This window comes from Cydia pomonella, chromosome 12, assembly GCF_033807575.1.
Source record: "Cydia pomonella isolate Wapato2018A chromosome 12, ilCydPomo1, whole genome shotgun sequence".
Classification (NCBI taxonomy): Eukaryota; Metazoa; Arthropoda; class Insecta; order Lepidoptera; family Tortricidae; genus Cydia; species Cydia pomonella.
Window position 1 is genome coordinate 1,758,990 of NC_084714.1, and position 21,527 is coordinate 1,780,516.

A 21,527-nucleotide genomic window follows, 5' to 3' on the forward strand; every position below is an offset into this window, starting at 1 on the left:
TTTCTTGGCCTCCCTTTTATCGGTAATATCGGTCATAATAATAATCGGCGAACCAAATTGGCGTTTGCATCCACACCCACGCCACCTAAATTTGACCAGACAATGTAATCAGATTGGTGAAAAAAAAATCCCGACTGGTCTGGTCTCAGGTGCCAATTACATCCACACTTTATCGGGCCTAATATCAGACCCTATTTCGGGCCCGACAAATAATATTTTTCCGTTTCACCCAATATCAGCACATCGTTTACAATATTTGAATTGAAACGTAAAAAAAATGGTTCATGTGCAATACTTTTCATAAATCTATTCTATTCTATTCTATATTTCAAATACTGTTAACGATGTGCTGATATTCCGTGAAACGGAAAACGATTTTCAGGCACTTTAACTTTTATGGTTATGATACTTTTTAGTATTTTTTGGTAATATTCATTTGTACACATAACCTCAAAACACTGAAGAAACAAATCTGTCAAGTGTCAAACTTCCCGTTGTCAAAATCAGTCCCGATTTTGGGTCAGATATCGGGAAGGGTGAATGTAACTGGCGCTTAGAGGATATTTTTTGATATATTATCGCTCCGTCTGTGAGGGAGTTAAGAAACGGATGATTAAAAAAAACAGCATTTGAAAGTTTGACACTTGACAGATTTGTTTCTTCTGGTTTCTTCAGTGTTTTGAGGTTATGTGTACAAATGAATATTACCAAAAAATACTAAAAAGTATCATAACCATAAAAGTTAAACATGTCATTAATTTCCTTGGCCTCAATTATACTAAAGAAAAGTGCGACTTACCGAACATTATTACCATGTCGTGACTGTATCAAGATAAATGCACCATTCAGCTCGGTTGCAACAAAATCTGTGCATGAAGTTAATACCAACGTTGTAAAAGACGTTGTTCTGTACAAATATGAGAACCCGAAATATTTTAAGTACATGAACATGTTTGCAGTAGTGCAGTACATGTTTTGGATGTATTTAGGAACGTTCGCGTTCACATCTCTGAAAGATGCACCTGTCGACCGGTCCCAGATAACAGATGATACACCTTGGTATAGAAGAATAAATCTTGGTGATAATAAGTACAGAAACACGCTTGGTGGCATAGCTTTGCTAGTCGGTGAGTTTGGTATACTTAATATCACTATGAGTAAAATGTAAATGCACCGATTCTGACCTAAGATTATATTTCAACTGGCGGTCTTGTATGGCAGTCGTCACGTGGGGCCGGCACGTATGGGAATACACCATTTTTTTTAAACTCCGTTTAACTTCAGGATATGGCTAAGCACATTTAAGTAATTGTTAATTTCTAATCTGTTTTATTTTCCTAAAAAGTAATTAATAGCATTGTGGTAACATGGATATTTTATTATTATTGTATCTCCTTGGATTTCACGGGCCTATAAATCCCGGTCTTTTGATAGCCTTGCGTGGGGATATAGATCCAACGCGTAGAGGCCTCTTGGAGAGCTTTAATGTCATGTAGAACGCCTGCTGGAACCCGTTCACGTTATTATTATTAATTATTATTTTATTTGATACACTAGCAGCTCTTGGAACTGATGCGTGTATATCGCAGCACTTGTGTTTATTTTACACTTTTTAAAGTTCTAAAATTTGTATCTAGTTTATTTTTGAAAGAGTTCACCAACGGTGCACTAACAGCAGTTTCTGGTAGAGAGTTCCACACATTTTCTACACTATTTTGCAAGAAGTGTTTCATAGAGTTGCTATTTCACTTGGAGGTTTGATTAGTTTTTTAGAGTATCCTCTCAACCTTACATTCTGGCTGGATATGTATAGGTCAATGACATTTCGAATAAAGTATTGTGTTCCGTATTTTCACCTGTCTCGTTATTGTCCCATATACCTTTCTTTTACAGGCACAGGCTCTCTAGCAATGATATGGATGTACACCCTAAAATCAGTCCGTTACCTCGTCCTTCACAAGGAAGGCAAACACCTGTCCTTCGTAACCTACGCTCCGTTCGGAAACAACCGCATCATGAAAGTACCCATAGAAAACGTCTGTTGCAAGGAAGCTAGAAAGAATGCTAGAGTTCAGTTACCATTGAAGGTGAAAAATACTTGGATGCATTATATGCTGGATATGAAAGGGGAGTTCAAGAACCCGATCTTATTTGATGCTACCGCTGGATTGGCTAGGAAATGGTAGTTTTTATACCATTTACATATGTAAGTTTTTTATGGACCTATGTATCACACATGTAGATTTCAAAGAACCATATGTTTTAGGTATAGACGGAAAGCTGCATACTAGTTATCCTTTTTGTTAGCTGAATTGTCAAGCTACCTCAAAATGGTGTGCCATTTCATTTCATTCATATTTTCATATGATGCCGACAATATATTGGTCCACTTGTCTTATTATTTATAAATGTCTTTGATATAAAATCAGTATGCAAGTATGTAATGCTTTTCAAAATTTTGGACAAAAACTTTGTTGATAACTACCTACCGACATCATTTTACAATGAAACATTGGAGAGAAAGTAACATGAAGTGACCTCACTGCATCAATATCATATTCATAAAACTGTCATAAAGAAAACATAATCAACAGAATGTAATGTAGTAATAGTGATGCTCATTTGTTCTGTTTTTTGCTGCATTTAGTTATAGTAAAACAGATACAAATGTATTTGTTCATGTTGTAAATAAATACTTTGTTACAAATGTAGTTTTGTACTCATACTGATTACCAACACCTTTATTGCAACAAGTAGTGTTAGAGTCACCAAATGGCATATTGGTCCTCAAAAAAGTAAACATCATCATCATTTTCTTCACGATGTTCCGGATTGTTGCCATGACTCATGGGAGCCTGTGGTCTACTTGGCAAGTTCTCAAAGAAGTGATATGACCTAAACCTAAAGTTGTGGTTCTGTGTTAACCTTTCCTAGGTTTGTGGTGGTCAAAATTGGTTGGGTTCAAACCAGGGATGTCACGAATTCGTCACAAATGTCCAGGATGCGAATGTCCGAATGCGAATACGAATGTTAGGGAATATGTAGTTGTTATAAGCTAGGGCTATATAAACTAATTACAGACAGATATACCTCATGTCATTGCATGTGCAAAGTTTCATTACAATGAGAACGAAACTCATTTGGTATGGGAAGGTGAAATTCGGCCGAGCTGGCTGGGTATATTATTATATATGTTTTCCTACTCCTCTACTGTTATCTGTCATTTATGCATTCATTAACACGAATATAAGAACATATATAAAAGGTTTCAAGAAAAGTCTATATTGTCTATTCCTCATAAAAGCTCTTGTGCTTTTAATCGCTATAACGTTACTGCGATTAATGGCTACCAACCTAACAAAACCAAAACGAATACAGTTTTAAACTAAGTGCATTGCTGCCAACTTACAAAATATTCATTTGGTTGCATAGTAAAAATAATTACTTCATAAGTCAGAAACACGCATGTGACACCCGTAATATAGCAACACCCATAGACTACGAAGACCGCTTAGCGTTGCTTGTTAGTCTCCGTTGGCTACGGTGGCCAAAATTGAGAAAAAACTGTCCAAAAATTTAATTTAGCAAGTAGCAAGTACCAGGGCCTCATGAGTATGAGAAGGTGTCGCTGACCGGCCGGCCGCGGCCCGGGGCGGGCCGCGGCCCGGGGCGGGCCGGGCGCGTAACAAGGTATGCTCGCGCCTCTTGGCTATATACTTTTGCTTTGTTTACCTAAATTAAGATTTATTTTTGTTGACTCGTAGGAAAAATATTGTATGCAACGTTGTATAAGTAGGTTAAAAAATGCTCGTGGCGTATTCCTTTACAATGTTCGCCTACGCCTTCGGCTCCGGCTCACATTGTAACTCACGCCACTCTCCTTTTTGACCCTTCTTATACAACTGTTGCATAAAATACTATAACGGCACTAATCATGGGACATTTAAAAGAAAACTCAGATTATTTTTGATATTTCACCGACATCCGTCTAATTTCTACTGCTTTATGCTTTAAAACTTGAATGTCCAATTCATCCTTTATGTTTCCTATGTATTTAATGAAAGCTACTGCAATTGGTTTCAATATTATTAACCAATTAAAACTATGGTTTTTTGCTCCAGTCATGGGATGTATGGCGCAATTAATTTTCAAACTAACAAATATCAGTGAAAAATTAAACTTAAGCAGTTTTTTGGCTCTTGTTTATGGTAAAATGTAGCCAGCGATTAAAAACTGATGGTAAATACTTGTTTTACGGGATTTGTCTATACCATCCCATTACTGGTGCCTGTTCCATTATAGGGGTGTATACTATATGCCCTCTTGTGGCGGAAATTGAACTTGACATTCGACACTTCACGCCCATGATCAGGTCTTTGTTGTGCACGTCGAGTCTCTCTCTCTCAACAAGTGGGCATTCAAAGGGATATGATGTAGTGTAACATGAAATAATAAAAATACTATCCTGAGATTTGTCAGAAAAAAATCTTTATTAAATCGTTTACAATTAATAGTAACGGAAAGTATGTTTCAACACAAAATAAACAAGAAGAATAGGTCGATAACAAAAAATAGACTTCTTTCTATATACAAAGTGTCTTACCAACACAATAAAATATTAAACTTAATGAAAAAAAAGTCTTTACGTGAATACCATAGACGAAAGTGATTTTACAGTCAACTTAGCCTAACGTACAGTACAATAACTTAGCCTAGCCACCTACAGACATGTTCAGTTTAAGTCTACAAATGCTTTAACTAGCCTGCTACGACAAGCTACTTAGGGACCGATGACTTTAGCTTTTGGTTCAATAAAACATTTAATATAAAATGGTTAAACTCACATATTGAAGTCGTAATTTTTTCACACTGCGCGCCGCGACGCTGAGATAAAACACTCGAAATAAACCTGAAGATTAACGCCCGATGCATTGTAAATACTTAAATTCAATTTATTTATTCAACAGATCAATAATGGTTAGTAACATTTAAGATTTAAAACTACGTGTTAGTAGAACAGAAATATGTAGGGCTAGTTGTGACTTCAATACGTGTGTTTATTCGTTTTATTTTTGGTTTGTATGCGAGTAGAACTTACGGTAATTTAAATATAATACATATTATTACTTGAGAAACTCTTTAAAATTTCATTACTTCCAGCCCGAAAATGCATAATATTGATATGTTTTGATCAAAAGCAGTTGTTGCACGCATCCTCTGTATAAGAACTAACACGTAGATTTGAATTCTAAGCTGTATTGATTAAAGATCAGATTTAATAACACTAGTTTTTCAGATCAATGCTTTAATAAGCATTATGAAAATATGCAGGTATTGAAATTTTTACATTTTCACTGATTCAAAGGTTTAGAGTTGGAAATAAGAGCGAGGTAGCATTTTATACTTACAAAAAAATCGAGCTTAAATGTATAATACAAGTTGGAACTCTACGACGTGAGGCGACCTCAGGCGACACGTCGCCGCGTCATGACTGGTTTCTTTCTATGAAATACCATTCGAGCTCAGCGACACGTCGCCGAGCCCGACCGCAGATTAATAGTGCCGCTGACGTCAGCGCGAAGTACGTGGTATGCGGTCGGGTTCGAAACTAACACAGACGTGACGCGGCGACACGAAGTCTATAGTTCTCGTCTGCGGTCGCGACACGTGGCCGAGTTCTAATTTGTACCTTAACTTATGGTTCTCGATAGTTTCCTTATCAAAAACGGCAGCTATTGAGATTTTACAGTTAAGCATACATTGTCTTAAGGTTCTTGTATAAAAGTACCACCAGCTGACATTCCCACTTTTATTTACAATACTTGTAATATTTATACTGTGTATTTCTAAAACATCAATACAATATACATTAAACAGCGTCTGCGTGCAACTTTTATTTCTAAAACGTCACCGATCCTCGACTATTTAAGTACATTAATTAAACCTTATTTACATTAATAAATAACGTATCTAAGTTAAGAGTTAAGGCGCTGTGTGCAGGACATGAAAGCAGTGCGTATTACGTATATATAGACTCTGGGTATCCTTATGGCATGCTTTTTTGGGGCAAGTGTAGTTCACAATATTGATCCTGTTTCGTATGTAACAATCATAATAGCTGTTGTAGTTTTGTAGTGAATTATAATAGCACTTGTCACTTATGAAATAGGTACCATTATCATGTGTTTTTTCAGTTAAATTACCACAATAAACTGCTTTGTCTTAGAATCTTTATTAGGTATATGGAGTAGTATATGGAGATTCCTCCTTTAAATCTCAAAAACGCATGTCATCAGGATATCTTGTCTAACTATTTATACTAACTGCCTTCCATGGATCACAGGTGATTAAAAAAATATTCCTGACATATGCACTGTTTCACACTGCATTGCAGTTACTCTATCTTTTACTAATACTTTGGACCTTTTACTACGAATCTAAATTGAGAAGAAATCTTATAATTTCGTTATCGATGTAAGAGAGAGGTCAGGCGTCAGATTGTCACTTTACCGAATGATAAAAATAAAGTTGTCACTAATGCGGGGCCACACTAACCGTGGCCAAAGAGAATTTGAAATAGAGGTTAATTGTCAAAGAAAACTTTGTAGCAACAGTAAATTTACTGCCATCTTTCTACACATGTTTAATTTTTTTAGAACGCCATTTGAATTTGATCCTTATTCTTTCACTGATATGTTTTAAATTTGTTAAATATCAAAAAGTGGCGCCATCTAATAGATCAAAGCCATCGTTTCGAGCGATGATGACCTTTAGCCGATGCCCGGTAAGATGGCGTTTTTGATATTTAATAAATTTAACACATATCACTGAAAGAATAAGGATCAAAGTCAAATGGCGTTCTACAAGTTTTAATCATGTGACGAAAGACGGCAGTAAATTTACTGTGGTTACAAAGTTTTCTTTGACAATCCACCTATATTTAAAACTCTCTTTGGTGTGGCCCAGGCTTATGAGACAAACGCTTTATCGCGCAATAACGCGACAACCATAGACCTTCAGAAGAACGATTGTCCATTTTATTAACACTATTGTTTTTTGACCGATTTTATATTTTACTGTAGGTACCTACTTTTGTTTTCTTATGAATAATTTGAGGAAATACGAAAGAGTGATGGGATGCCAGAATTATTTGATAAAGAGATTTAAGAGAAATATAGATAAGTAGTTTTAATAAAATGGACAATAATAGATCATTTGTCAAAAATGTTTTTATTTTTGTGCTTCGTCAACAATTTTTGTGTTTTATCTAGAAATCTAGAAGATTTATTTAAGAAATAGCCTATTATAGGGAAAAATAGCTGACACTTTCATTTCTAAGTATCAAAATATTGCCTCAATTTTGTCAAATTAGTATTGAAAGTGTATTAACACTTTTAAGAAAGGGGCCTCTTTCAAATAAAATATCAGTCTTGTAATATGAGATGTGTACTGTAATGATAATCCCACCAAAAACATTCTGTAAAAAACTAGCCAAATCTCGATGGAGCTGCTTGTTTATCTCTAAAAAGTAATGAAATCTAGACTAATTCGTGCCAAGTCTAAGGTTCCTTACTGCGATTTCTTTATTATTATAGTTAATGCTGTGTGACTTGACCGTTGAAGGGTACACAAGGGTACAAAACCAGGTGCTCCATGACACCATTGCACCAATGTGTCGCCTGGTTTTGTACCCTTGTGTACCCTTCACCCTTACCTGACCAGTAAGCTATACTGGATGACGAAAATTTCTGCGTTCTGGTCTTATAATAAATAGGGGCCTGAAAATGCGGCGAAATGGTTCCAGTAAAGGATGGTACGGCAGTGTTTGCTTCGCGCTCGACTTGGCGGGGGAACTGCGGTGCCCCCAGATTTATATTTTATAGTATTCATATATCAGTATATCACATAGTTTGGGTACCGTGAGAGCTGTCTATACAAATAAAAATACTCTTTATTGCACAACCTGAAAATAGATTTACAAGGAAACACACATAATACATAAAGACAGAGGTAAAACAAAAGGCGGCCTTTTCGCTAAAGAGCGATCTCTTCCAGACAACCTTCAGATATATACATGCAATATATAACCTTTGAAACCTCGAGATGACAGCTGTTATACAAGAAAGATATTTCATATGAAAAAGGTTCCCGCTTTATTAAATTTAATATAGAAGTTAGATTTGAAGTAACAAGCCTAAGTATCTTTTCAAAAACGTGTTATTAATCAAATAATACGCAAGTACGCTTTGCATACTATATTTTATAAAAAAATATACATATTATAAGTAATATCCATCATTACCAGATTTACCAGGTTAATTTTATGAGTTCCACTTTAACATGCCTAAATTACATTATGGAGCCTGCCATTGTTACAGATGAAAGGCAGCTCAATATTACATGTGAAAAATCATGATACATGTCCGTAATCTTTATTCTAAATCGCTCGAGAAAGTTCCAAAATCCTTCAAAGATTCGTTGTCGAAGACTTTATATTTATTATACAGGTACATTAATTACTAGAAGTAGCTAAACGGGTCAGATGTTCAAAATGATCAACACACGGTTTTATTCTCATAACAATTTGAACACTTCGCCCGCTTAGCAACTTCAGCATTTTCTATATAATTACTGAAAGAAATGTACCATTTTTATAAATTTGTTCTTAGAATTTTGACGCAAATTTTAGAATTGTTAGATATTATATATAAAATTCTCTTCACCGCATCATCAATTACATTGTCAACATAAGAAATTACGTCTCCATAAATGTTTTCGATGTAATTTACGCAGTCGAAAAGACCAAAAGTTGGAAAAAAGCGTAAATAAATTGGCATTAGTGGAAAACGGAAAGAAAAACATTGGCACTCGAATACACATCCATCGATATCAGTCTCTTTTATCCCATTCCAACCTAAAAACAAAAATAACAAGCTTCAAATCAATATGTGAGCTATAAGCTGTTTTAAAGTACATATATGCAGAATATTTATATAACCTATAAATCTTTACTGCCGCAAAATTTTTCATTTGATCCAAGAGTCCAAATAACAATCAGAGATCACAATATGGCTTTAGATATTACAAGCCAAGTTGAGAAGTCATACAAATTACAACAACTTTCAATTGAAGAACGACCTTGAACTGACAATATTTATTTAAGGTCTGGATTTCGTCATTCATCGTCAGTAATCACAAAAAACAGCGATGTACAAACATGCAACATTAAATACGATAGGGGCCGCAAATTTCTTTACCAATATTTAATCCCTGAGCGACTCCTAAAACGAAATTGGAAGCAACAATCTTAAGCTCTTTTTAAATAGTATTTGATAGATAATGCTTCCAATTTCGTTTTCTGAGTACTGCTGCAATCAAAAGTCAATGTCACATACATAACCTTGGCCAGAATCTAGTAAGTATTTATACAATAATAGTGTTCAGTTTACATTATCGCCGCTATTCGCTTGGCAAAAATCTCTATACGAAGTTCAATGGCTGAATGTTCGAATTCGAACAAGATTCTTCGTAACTTATCAACTTCTTTAATGAAATCGTGACTCATTCAGCCCCTTTATATCAATTCATCAACTCAATGGTTGTTCGTCAAAATTTGATAGATAGCCAACCATATTATACAACAGTTGAAAGATTGTCGCGTAAAATCAATGATCACTCTTCTTCACATGGTTCACCGCTGACCATTTCCGTCGCGCCGGATTCCCATCAGTCGGCTTCAAACTATTTACACTAAAGCCCAACCAGTTCTTCAGTCCTTTCTTCCTGCACTAAACGTTGACCAAAATATCTCACAACAAAAATCCATCGGCGACGACTTGTAGGATACGTTTAGCCAATCACTGTTCACTTTTTCTACGTTTAACCAATCACTGCTAACCTCTTCCACGTTGGACTCGCACCGCTCACCTCGCCACGTGCGCGCGGCCTACCACCGGCCGGCGCCCCCCTCGGAGCGCGTGCGTCAGTCGGAGAGGTACCTCGCGCGTGTTATTTCGTCGTCGTCTTCGCGTCCGGGACTGATGCTCTCGATTTCGTCGACTTCTTCGAGATTTTTCGTGCTTGGGTTGCATAATCTGAAATGATATGAAGCTGGTGAGAATCTTGAACAAAATGAAAAGATAATATGAGCGAGGATCACCAAACTAGCAAATGACTTAGTCGAGGGAAAGATCCATTTAACTCCAGAGGTGTTACATGCGCGTTGCCGACCCTTTAAAACCTATACATTCCTTTTTTGGCTTTTTTGAAGAACCCCATACTGTAGCCCCTCGGGAAAACCTAGGCAGGGAGCTCATTCCACAGCCGGAGTGTCCGCTGAAGGAAATTCCTCTTAAACCGCACAGTGCGTTGTTCTTTCTATCTTCTCATTCCTGGATATTGCTCATTGATTAACACAATTAAATAGACCGCTTAAAGTAACCTATATCGAACTGCTAAACTGTCGCAGAATTAAATCACATGGAAAGCATTTAATTTGCATATTTCCACGGGCTTTGAAACTTATGAGCAAACAACTAGGTATAGCAAGAATATTTTGGGAGAAGAAACTCCTGGAATGTTCTGGTAAAGTCAAGTCCTCACCTGCACTTGCAGCAGACGATGCAGGGCGCGGCCAGCAGCAGCAGCGGGCTGGCGACCAGCAGGAGCAAGCCGAACCCGGCGAATATGCCCACCACCTGGAATATACAACCACCTATTAATACCAGATACAATTATCCATTTATGAGTGGATCAACTATTTCTTGTTCTTCACCGTCTCTCAGTGTTTTGTACCACGCTCCACTAACATGCTTTGTAGGTGGCCCATTATGAAAAAGAAAAACGAGGCCCTTAGGCCTTATAGGCAACATTTGGAGAACTATGTTGGTGAAAATAACTTGATTGACCGAAAAATCTCATATTTTATGGCGACGAAATTTTGCATTATCAAATGGAAACTTCCTTAATATTCACAAGACGGAGAAGTTATCGAAGTTTTTGTAATCTTTCCTTAACTTGCACTCCTGTAGGTTAGTTTATTCAGGGTGGGAAGGAGGCAAGGTACGCTAACTTTCCACATGGTGCAGATACTTACTGACCATGGATGCTTTGGTAAGTACCTGCACCGCAGACAGAGGGAGGAATCCTCCATGTGCCATGAGTGTGGCGCACCGGTGGACACGGCGCGTCATACTCTCGAGGAGTGCCCTACATAGGAGCTCCAACGGGCCACCCTTCAGGCAAAATTAGGAGTAGACCTTTCGTTGCCGAGCATAGTGAATATCATGCTGGACAGCGAGGAGGCATGGAAGGCGATGGCCACCTTTTGTGACGAAATTATGTCGCAGAAGGAGGCAGCGGAGCGTGCGCGCGAGAATGACCCTGACGCGCATCCACTCCGCCGACGACGGGCTGGGGGCAGAGCCAGGCGCTATGCGCGCTTGCTGCCTCCGCCGTAGTGGGCTGCGCAGGGCTCCGGGGGAGTCTTTGCGGTTAAAAGCCCACAGGACTGGGGTGCCTGACCAATTGGCTCCCAAAATGTCTGCGGCCTACAGGCCGCCCGCCGGGGCGCACGCGGTCGAATGCTGATAGCGACCCTGCGGCACCCAATCTAAGGCGGAGCCGGCATTCGTTGGTGGTTTTAGACGGTAGTCCTTTACTGGTTAGTCCGTCATCGCCCCTAGTTTCCCCCGGACTAGGTGGCATGCGTAAAAGCATTTCCCCAACGTTAAAAAAAAAAAAGGTTAGTTTATTCAGGTGTCATAAATCTGCCACCTCAAAGAGAAAATCCCAGCAGTGGAAAGCAGGCTGGTTGTTTACCTGTGCTCTGTGCCACAGAACTGAGGCGCGCGAGTGTCCCAGCTTGTTCTTACATGGTCCTTTGTCGTAGTGGCGGAGCAAGAAGTCATCCTGAAAAGAAACAAACATTTTTATAGGCAAAGTATAACATTCTTTTTCCACCCTGCCTAGCAGATAACAGATTAATGTTGGTGGCAGACGGGTTAAACCTTTTTTAGACTATTTAACCTAGACCGTTTTTGTTATAATGAATGTTGAGATATCTGATCGCTCCGTGGAAAAAAAAGGATTCAACTCTCTTTCCCCTCCTTTCTTATTTATAGAATCTACCAGTTTATGATACTGTTTAGCAGACAGACAAAACAAATAAATTTTAGATCACCTTTTAGCTTTCTAACAGTATTGGGTATGGGGAAGAAGTAATGCTACTAATTATTATTATTATGACTTCTTTATTTCAGGCCAGTTTGCCCGATTACTAAGCTGCATCCGATGTGGTTCAAGCATGTCAATGGCTTAACAAAATGTTACAATAACTCGTACACGTAGCCTAGAATGTCTCAATTCCAATACCAGTGGGTGTGTCGCTATCGCTAATATTTTTAATTAATAACATTCATCAGCATCACATCAAAACATAGATCTAAATTCTGCGCACTCAGAACAGGTTGTGTCTTGTTTTGCAGCGCGGATTTAAAAATAAACGCCGATCAATATGTTAATACAATCAATGCAGCGGTCGCGGTCGAGTCACCGGATAATTCTGTTTTACCCATTTGATATGGTTTTAATCTCATTCAGCAAGTGGGCAATCCAAGTAAAGACTCTTTAATGTCCTTTAATTATGAGTCCTGCGAGTACAATATAATAATGCAATCAAAATTATGGGGCTGCCCACATGGTGAAGTGCATCGCTCATGTTCGCCGAGGCCCATACTGATGATGGGCAGGCTTAGGAGCACGAGAATCCTATACTGGCTTAACATTAGATTTTAACCATTAGTAACTAAATATGGATCAGAATTCGAAAGAAAGATTTGCAATTCAATTTTGACACGAGCCTGGGCAACAGGCATCTCTCGCGTACCGATAAGTGAGAGCGAAAAGCCTTATGGAGACGACGCATTTAGTCAGCACCAAACAGCCTAAACCGTTGATTGGTGCTCACCGTCAGGGTATTAAAATAAGATTATCTCAAACATTTAATACAGAATTGGCCTTCAGGTTTAACCGAGACTATTTGGGGCAATCCGGTATTTTAGGAATCTAACACGGATATTCGCTAATGTGTTATTCTAAAATGAATGGGAAATTTAGACTACGACGAAGCCGGTTACGATGCTCATCTTCATTCATTGCAACGTCTTGGAGAAATCCCACACTAGCGTCTTTTGAGCATCAGCGTGTCAGCGCCATGGAATGCGGTGTCGCTACGCAGTTGCGCCAACGTTGCGTCGAGCAGCAGCCATAGAATTGACTAGACAACGACGAGACGAGACGCTGGTGTGGGGTCTCACTTACATAGAGGAGGGAACAAGTTATTTTATTGAACGGGTGCCGTCATATGACCCGGGTGGGCTTAGGGTTATGATATCAGTCAATAATTCCCGCAGATTCGATTCGTCTCAGGCACTGGATGCCTTAGTCGGTTTTTCTTTTGTGTACGCCGTTCAGTTTAAGGCCTTACATTATTGAATCAAACGCACATTTCCTCGCTTATAAACTTCCGGAATTATCCGAATGCAACTTTCATACGAGGGCGGGATGATAAGTAACTGGCCTTAGCTATTTAAAAAGTTTGAATTTAAAAATAAACTAGCGTAATTTAAGCTTCGTGTCTCTGGCTATCTGTGTTCGAAATTTAAATTTGATGGCTTAAATATTTTATCGATTTTCTGTTATTTGAAAATATATTGTGACGATTGTTTTCAAAATGGATAAAATTGAACAAAGAGCGGTGATAAAGTTTCTTTACATGAAGGGTATGAAGGGGATAGGTATTTATGAAGAGTTAAAGAATGTTTTAGGTGAATGTGCTCTTTCTCACGCCACAGTAAAAAACTGGGTGGCTGAATTTAAACGAGGCCGTACAAGTGTCCAAGATGAAGCCCGCTCTGGACGTCCAAAAAGTGCCACAACTCCGGAAATGGTCTCCAAAGTGCACGATATGGTTTTGGCAGATCGACGATTGAAGTTATCAGAAATAGCTGACACTACAGGGATATCAAAGGAACGGGTACATCATATTCTAAGTGAAGAATTAAATATGAAAAAGTTATCCGCCCGTTGGGTGCCGCGATTGCTTACGCACGATCAAAAAAGAATCCGCGTGCAAAATTCGGAAGAATGTTTGGATCGTTTTCAGAAAAATAAAGCTGATTTTTTGCGTCGATTTGTAACAACAGATGAAACATGGGTTCACCACTACACGCCAGAATCAAAAATTCAATCAAAACAGTGGACTGAATCTGGATGTTCGGGTCCCAAAAAAGCTATGGCTGTAAAGTCGGCTGGAAAAGTTATGGCTTCCGTCTTTTGGGATGCTAGTGGAATTTTGATGATAGACTACCTTCCCAAAGGTAAAACTATTAATGGGGAATACTATGCTAATCTTTTAGATAAGCTTCATCAATGCATTCATCAAAAACGACCAGGCTTAGCAAAAAAAAAAACATCTTCCATCAAGACAACGCTAGGGTTCACACATGTGTTAAAGCCACGGCAAAAATCGGCGAATTAAAGTATGATTTGCTGCCCCATCCACCTTATTCGCCTGATCTGGCACCATCCGACTTCCACCTGTTCCCGAAGCTTAAAACTTTTTTGGGTGGACAGAAATTTGCCACTAATGATGCCGTCATAGCCGCTGTGGAGGAGTATTTTGCAGGCCTCGAAAAGAATCATTTTATGGAGGGCATCGCAGCTTTAGAGCGAAGATGGAATAAGTGCATAGAGCTAGGTGGAGACTATGTCGAAAAATAAAATTAGTTTTAACACCGAAATTCAAGTATGTTCTACTTAGGCCAGTTACTTATCATCCCACCCTCGTATAACTGTGAAACACCGTTGCTCTTACCTTATCTAACCTTATAAGTACCTTAAGAAACTTAAATTATTTATTTATTTCTGCTGCGCATAAAGACAGACAAAAATACACCATTAAACAGACATAAAGACCGCTTCAGTCTGCGACATTTCACACATCTTCTTCTTCCTCGCGTTGTCCCGGCATTTTGCCACGGCTCAAGGAAGCCTGGGGTCCGCTTGACAACTAATCCCAAGATTTAGCGTAGGCACTAGTTTTTACGAAAGCGACTGCCATCTGACCTCCCAACCCAGAGGGTAAACTAGGCCTTGTTGGGATTAGTCCGGTTTCCTCACGATGTTTTCCTTCACCGAAAAGCGACTGGTAAATATCAAATAATATTTCGTACATAAGTTCCGAAAAACTCATTGGTACTTACGAGCCGGGTTTGAACCCGCGACCTTCGGATTGCAAGTCGCACGCTCTTACCGCTAGGCCACCAGCGCTTCCGCAGCGCTTTGCGACATTTCACACATCATCATCATTATAATGCAAATAATCATAATTATTATACTGTAATGGTAATAATTATGTCGTTCGTTGACATGTTGATGATATTTTTGACACTTGGAGAGACTTTACACCTCCAAATTTTATTAATATTAGTACTCTGACATTGGGGACCTTTTACATCTCCAGATTTAATGTGTTTTTAACCATAGAGACTATACATCTCTATTGTATTGTAGTAATTATTTATTTTAAGATTATTATAATGTAATGTTTACCCAGGTATTGGCTGTTGTATTTATAAAATGTTGTTATGTATTTTTCATGTCACTATATGATGTTACTGTAAATATTGTATTGACTTGTAAAAGAGCCCTTGAGGCCTACTTGCAGAATAAAATTTTGAATTTTGAATTTGAATTTTGAATATTCTCGTTTAAGTATTGACTATTACAATATAACAAGTCCTTTTTAATTCATATTTATATTTAACTGGCGCTGGTTTTGTTCCTCAATAGCAATTTCATATCTTTAGTCTTTAGTTAGGTACATATATCATATATTATTATGAATCTGATAAGTAAATAAAACTTAGAAAAGAAACTTTTATACCGACTTCAAATTGCAGAGGACGACCTCTATTTAATTCATCGTCACGTTTTTTTTTTGTACCTAAGTCTAGTTGTCCTATTATCGTCTGAGCTGAATGAACGCAACACGCGATCGACAGCCCGCCTGCTTCCGGCCGGGCGTCCCTACACTACATCATCCTATTATCGTCTAATAAGGACCTTATCATGAGATCCTAGAGAAATCGAGGGAGTTCTTTACATATTGACACTTGATGAAGTGAAAATGGCGACGAGTCTTCATCTTTATTAAATGCTGACAAACTATTTGGACAAATAGTTTTTTTACGGTCATATACAGGGCGTCCCAAGACTATGGGACATCAAGGGAAAGTACCTTAAATATAAGACATAGGATATTTTGCTAAAAGGAGACTTTGTTTTATTTTCAAAACTGAGTAATACTGCATTCAAAGATTTAAGAAAAATAAGTTACTTTGTCTGGAAATCCAACCGACTCAAATGTGAAAAAAAAAAAACATTCTTTATTTTTATGATGCCAATCGAAAGAATGCATAAAAAATAAGTCAATTCAGAAATATTACATTGCAAAGGAAATGAATAGAGTAAAATATTTGATTAAAATTTCAAGATTCGGTTTAATTCCCAGAAAAAGTAAGCAATTTTCAATTTTATTTTTAAATCTTTGAATACAATATTACTGACTTTTAAAAATAAAATAAAGTCTTCTTTAAGCAAAATATCCTATCTACGATATTTAAGGTACTTTCCCTTGATGTCCCATAGTCTTGGGACGACCTGTATAATAATAAAAATAAATAATATAATAATTCAGCCTATATACGTCCCACTGCTGGGCAAAGGCCTCCTCTCATGCGAGAGGGCTCGGGCTATAGTCCCCACGCTAGCCCAATGCGGATTGGGGACTTCACATACACCTTTGAATTTCTTCGCAGATGTATGCAGGTTTCCTCACGATGTTTTCCTTCTAGCTAGTGGTAAATATCAAATGATATTTCGTACATAAGTTCCGAAAAACTCATTGGTACGAGCCAGGATTTGAACCCGCGACCTTCGGATTGAAAGTCGGACGTCATATCCACTCGGCCACCACCGCTTTTTTACGACCTGTATAGGAAAGAATATTTATAACACGCGTTAAAGTATTTTTAGAAAACGCACAAAGGTTCAAGTATTTTTAAAGCACTTTCTCTCGCTCGGCACGCGCTTTGTTTTGGGCATTGTGTTGTGTAATTAAGAGTGATACCGTTAAGAGCAAGAGGTCAAGCGAGGTCAAGGCGCAGACACTTGACTTCGGACCTAATAACCTTACCATGCTTGTAGTCAGCCAGCATCTAAAGGGCTTGTGCAAAAATCACGCGAGGTTCGATAGGGGGGGAGGGGGTTCACGAAAAAATCACGACAGATCACGTTGGGGGTGGGGGGGTATAAGGAAACCTCACGTGTATTTTTCTATAGTGAACGAAAGTAGAAAAAATATCTACTAGATACTTTTTCTTTAAAATAGCGAGTATAAACAAGATTTACTCTATACAATACTATTTATTTTAAAATTAGGTCGAATGAAAAAATAAAATAAAAATACACGTGAGGTTATGTGGGGGATGGGTTAGCCAAGAACCTCACCAAATAACACCAAGTGGGAGGGGGCGGGTCAAAAAAGTAGCCGAAGAAACCTCGCGTGATTTGTGCACAAGCTCTAACGTATCAGATGTGTCAAAAGTATCTACTATTCTCTAATTGCTTAGCAAATAGATATACCTATGTCTCTATGGGTGTGTAATGTTTAATATGTAATCATATAATAGTAAAGAGTTCGTTTTACTCGCGCACCGAGGGTTTTGAAAAGGAAGAAGAAACGACGAATTGGAAACGGTAGACTGTAGACATCCGTACTGCACAGCATAAAAAGAAGAATATTTAATTTCCTGATTAATAGACAACACTACTCGTTTCGTATCGTTCGTTTTTACTACTCGTTTGGGTTTTTACACGTACTATGTACCGGCTTAATGTGTCATTAAAAATTCCCACTAGGTTATGGAAGGTGGAGGTAAGGAATTGAAACTCCATGTACCAAAAAGTGTCATCAAAAAACTTTAAATAGGTGGCGCTACAATACCTAGAATACTTGACAAAAAAATCAAATCATAGACAGCGCACTTCACTCCGTCAATAACGCCTAGGTTCTTAGCTACTCTGGAGATATTTGGAACTATTATTTATAGCTGACAGCTGGACACTTTTACAACAGTTCTACCATAAGGGATTTCACTCCTTTTAAATCCACACTCCATACACTAGGTATTTTCTAAAGCGACTGATATTAATCATAACTACTTAAAAAAATCTAATAAAAACTTAACGAACCATAGAGCAGGTAAACTGTGTGGAAAACCAAATATTTATAGGTTATTAAAGATTGTAATAGATGTAGGTAGCCATTTGAAAATAAATTAATCAAATTATGGAAATTTGATATCTTCACTAGTCCGACCACTCAATTAAAAAGCGGCCAAGTGCGAGTCGGACACGCCCATGAAGGGTTCCGTACCATTTATGACGTATTTAAAAAAAACTACTTACTAGATCTCGTTCAAACCAATTTTCGGTGGAAGTTTGCATGGTAATGTACATCATATATTTTTTTTTACGTTTATCATTCTCCTATTTTAGAAGTTACAGGGGGGGGGGGGACACATTTTACCACTTTGGACGTGTCTCTCACGCAAACTATTCAGTTTAGAAAAAAAATTATATTAGAAACCTCAATATCATTTTTTGACCTATCCATAGATACGCCACACGAATGGGTTTGATGAAAAAAAAAATTGAGTTTCAGTTCTAAGTATGGGGAACCCCCAAAATTTATTGTTTTTTTTTTCTATTTTTGTGTGAAAGTCTTAATGCGGTTCATAGAATACATCTACTTACCAAGTTTGAACAGTATAGTTCTTATAGTTTCGGAAAAAAGTGGCTGTGACATAAACGGACAGACAGACGGACATGACGAATCCATAAGGGTTCCGTTTTTTGCCATTTGGCTAAGGAACCCTAAAAATGGAAACCAAAAAGCATTAAATAATTGAATCGTGAAATATAATTATAATTTATAACAACCTACTCTAACTTCGCAATTTAGAAATTAATATACGAAGTGTACACAAAATTCCCAAAATACAATAACGTTAAATTGAAATGAAGTTTATTTATTAGTTTAAGTAAATGTCAATAGAGCAAGAACCTTAAAATTGTAATTAGAAATATCTCTACTCTTAGACCTTGTTGTTGTTTGATCTTTAGTTTGGACGTTTATATTTTGAGACTGAAATGACTTGTAAATATTTTAATATAAGTTATACAGACAACTTTACTTTGATATTTATAGCTAAAATGTCACGGTTTATTTAACCCTTGACTTGAACATATCAGAGGGGTTATTAGGAGGTACAGTTGTGGCAAAAAACTATCATATTGCAATTTTTATGCAGGCATTCATTTGAAAATTCATAAAATTTTAAAGTCTAATTTCACGATTTATTGAATGAATACCTGAATCATATACAATGATTATGATTGCCTGCAACTGCAATAATTTCCTGTAGTTGACTCTGTTCACCCAGCTCAGATCACCCGGGTCAATTAAGTAAACTAAAAATACACTTAGTTCACCTATGATTTTCTTGGGGGTATTAAGTAAACTTAATTTACGGGGTGAATATATACGTCATAATGAGCAACCTTTACTATGGGACCAACCACGAAATCGATTGAATGAAAAAATTGGCTATTTCATACATTTTTGCTGTTTGATCTTGTCATTATCTATGGAAAAGATTTTTTTTATCGCGTTTACGTATGTTATAAAACACTCAAAAGCGAATCATACCTAGATGGATCGATGTTTCGCCCTCGTTAGCGTTTGAAAATTTATTCGAATCATTACAATTTAGTACCCACCGGGCTACCGCGAAAACTCGGGCAAACTAATTATTTTTAAAATGTACCCCCAGGTTGATTGAATTGGTCGAAGTGGTAGTTTTTATAACGAGTATGACCCTATATTGTAAATTTCATTGATATTACCAAAAAACATTATGAAGATGTATGATATGAAAATGATAGGATTTACTGTATGAGGGATGGACTCTTTTATAGTCTCTATGTGTATAAAACACTCATAGAAAACGCCAACATTCTATTCAAGTTTGATTAACCATTTTAACCTAAACCAAACCAGCCAACATATAAAGAAGGTAATCTTACAGAATTCCAAGCACACAAACAAGTCAAAAGTACCGGCTTTTGTTTATGTGCGCTGCGCCCGCCTGCTTGATGTAGCTTCAAGCTTTTAGGATATCCTCCATTCTCGAATAATCAAAGTATCGCACTATAGCTTAGTGCACTATGCATTACAACTGTTAAAAGTATTGTACTTTACACTACATCACGCATCATATTATACCTTTGTCTACTTTTATAATGGATGCTAGTACCCGTAATTAACATCACAACACAAATCACGATAATCGGTCAAGGATGCGCTTCATAAACAAACCGAATCGCTGGAAAATAACTGAACATTTGAGCGGCTGATTGACTACGTCCATGGAGTTCCGCAAGGAGGTAAAATACCTAGTTGGTTACTAAGTTCTGTTACTCGATTTGCAACCTCTTTATTTCCGTTAAAACAAATGCTACCGAAAAAATAAAAAATGACAATGTGGTTGATTTGTGAGCTATAATTATATACCAATTGGGGCCTAAAAGAGAATCGTATCGCAGTAATTGCGTTGCACAAATGTGGGCACCCGCCAAACATGATTTTGAAGTTGCTTGAAAACCTAAAAATCAACAAACAATTTGTTTATCGCACAATTAATAGATACAATAGTACTCAGAGCTTGGATGACCGCAAGAGGTCTGGAAGACCACGCACCGTTCGGACCCCTCTAATAAAGGCAGTGAAGGCGAGAATTGCAAGAAACCCCGTCCGGAAGCAAAAGTTGTTGACAATACAGATATCTGTGAAGAGAAGCTCCCTACAAAAAGTTATGAATGAAGAACTTGGACTACACGCTTACCGCAGACAAAAAGGTCATTTGCTTAATGGACGATTAAAGACTATGAGGCTAGAGAGAAGTCGCGTGCTATTGAAGCGGTACGCACAAAATGGCCATCGAAAAATACTATTTACAGATGAAAAAAATTTTACCATTGAAGAATGTTGTAACCGCCGGAATGACAAAGTGTATGCAAAAAACAGTCAAGAGGCGATTGCGGCTGTTCCGAGAGTGCAACGAGGCCATCATCCCTCTTATGTGATGATTTAGCTGGGTGTGTCATACTCAGGGCTGTCATACACAGGTTCATTTCTGTGAAAAAGGTGTGAAAACTGGGGCCAACGTTTACCAGGAAACAGTTCTCGAACCAATAGTGAAGCCCTTAAGCCACACCCTATTTCAAAACCAGCCATGGGTCTTTCAACCGGACTCAGCTCCTGCACATAAGGCAAAAACAAATCAAGCCTGGTTTCGAAGGAACAACATTGACTTTATTGCCCACGAAGACTGGCCGTCCTC

At 37.7% G+C, this 21,527-nt stretch overlaps 2 protein-coding genes across 4 annotated transcripts in view; one reads left to right on the forward strand and one right to left on the reverse strand.

The window, feature by feature from the left end:
- Positions 1–538: 538 nt before the first annotated feature.
- Positions 539–2,707, forward strand: LOC133523246 (transmembrane protein 223). The gene is made up of 2 exons (XM_061858727.1): positions 539–1,127; positions 1,894–2,707. Exons 1-2 carry the CDS (start codon positions 749–751, stop codon positions 2,184–2,186), a joined length of 672 nt encoding a protein of 223 aa, XP_061714711.1. The 5' UTR covers positions 539–748; the 3' UTR covers positions 2,187–2,707.
- A 1,759-nt stretch (positions 2,708–4,466) lies between these two features.
- Positions 4,467–21,527, reverse strand: part of LOC133523252 (E3 ubiquitin-protein ligase RNF144A) — a 242,828-nt gene continuing 225,767 nt past the window's right edge. For all 3 annotated transcript variants that reach the window (XM_061858734.1, XM_061858736.1, XM_061858735.1), the window contains 3 exons: positions 11,821–11,910; positions 10,603–10,697; positions 4,467–10,094 (listed from right to left, as the gene is read on the reverse strand). In XM_061858734.1, coding sequence (XP_061714718.1) covers positions 9,983–10,094; positions 10,603–10,697; positions 11,821–11,910 — 297 coding nt within the window. In that variant the 3' untranslated portion in view covers positions 4,467–9,982. The remainder of the gene's footprint in view (positions 10,095–10,602; positions 10,698–11,820; positions 11,911–21,527) is intronic.

Coding starts and splice junctions, on each gene's coding strand:
- LOC133523246 (XM_061858727.1), top strand. CDS start 749: ATGTCATTAATTTCCTTGGCCTCAATTATACTAAAGAAAAGTGCGACT. Junction 1,128..1,893: donor TGGCATAGCTTTGCTAGTCG/GTGAGTTTGGTA, acceptor TTTCTTTTACAG/GCACAGGCTCTCTAGCAATG.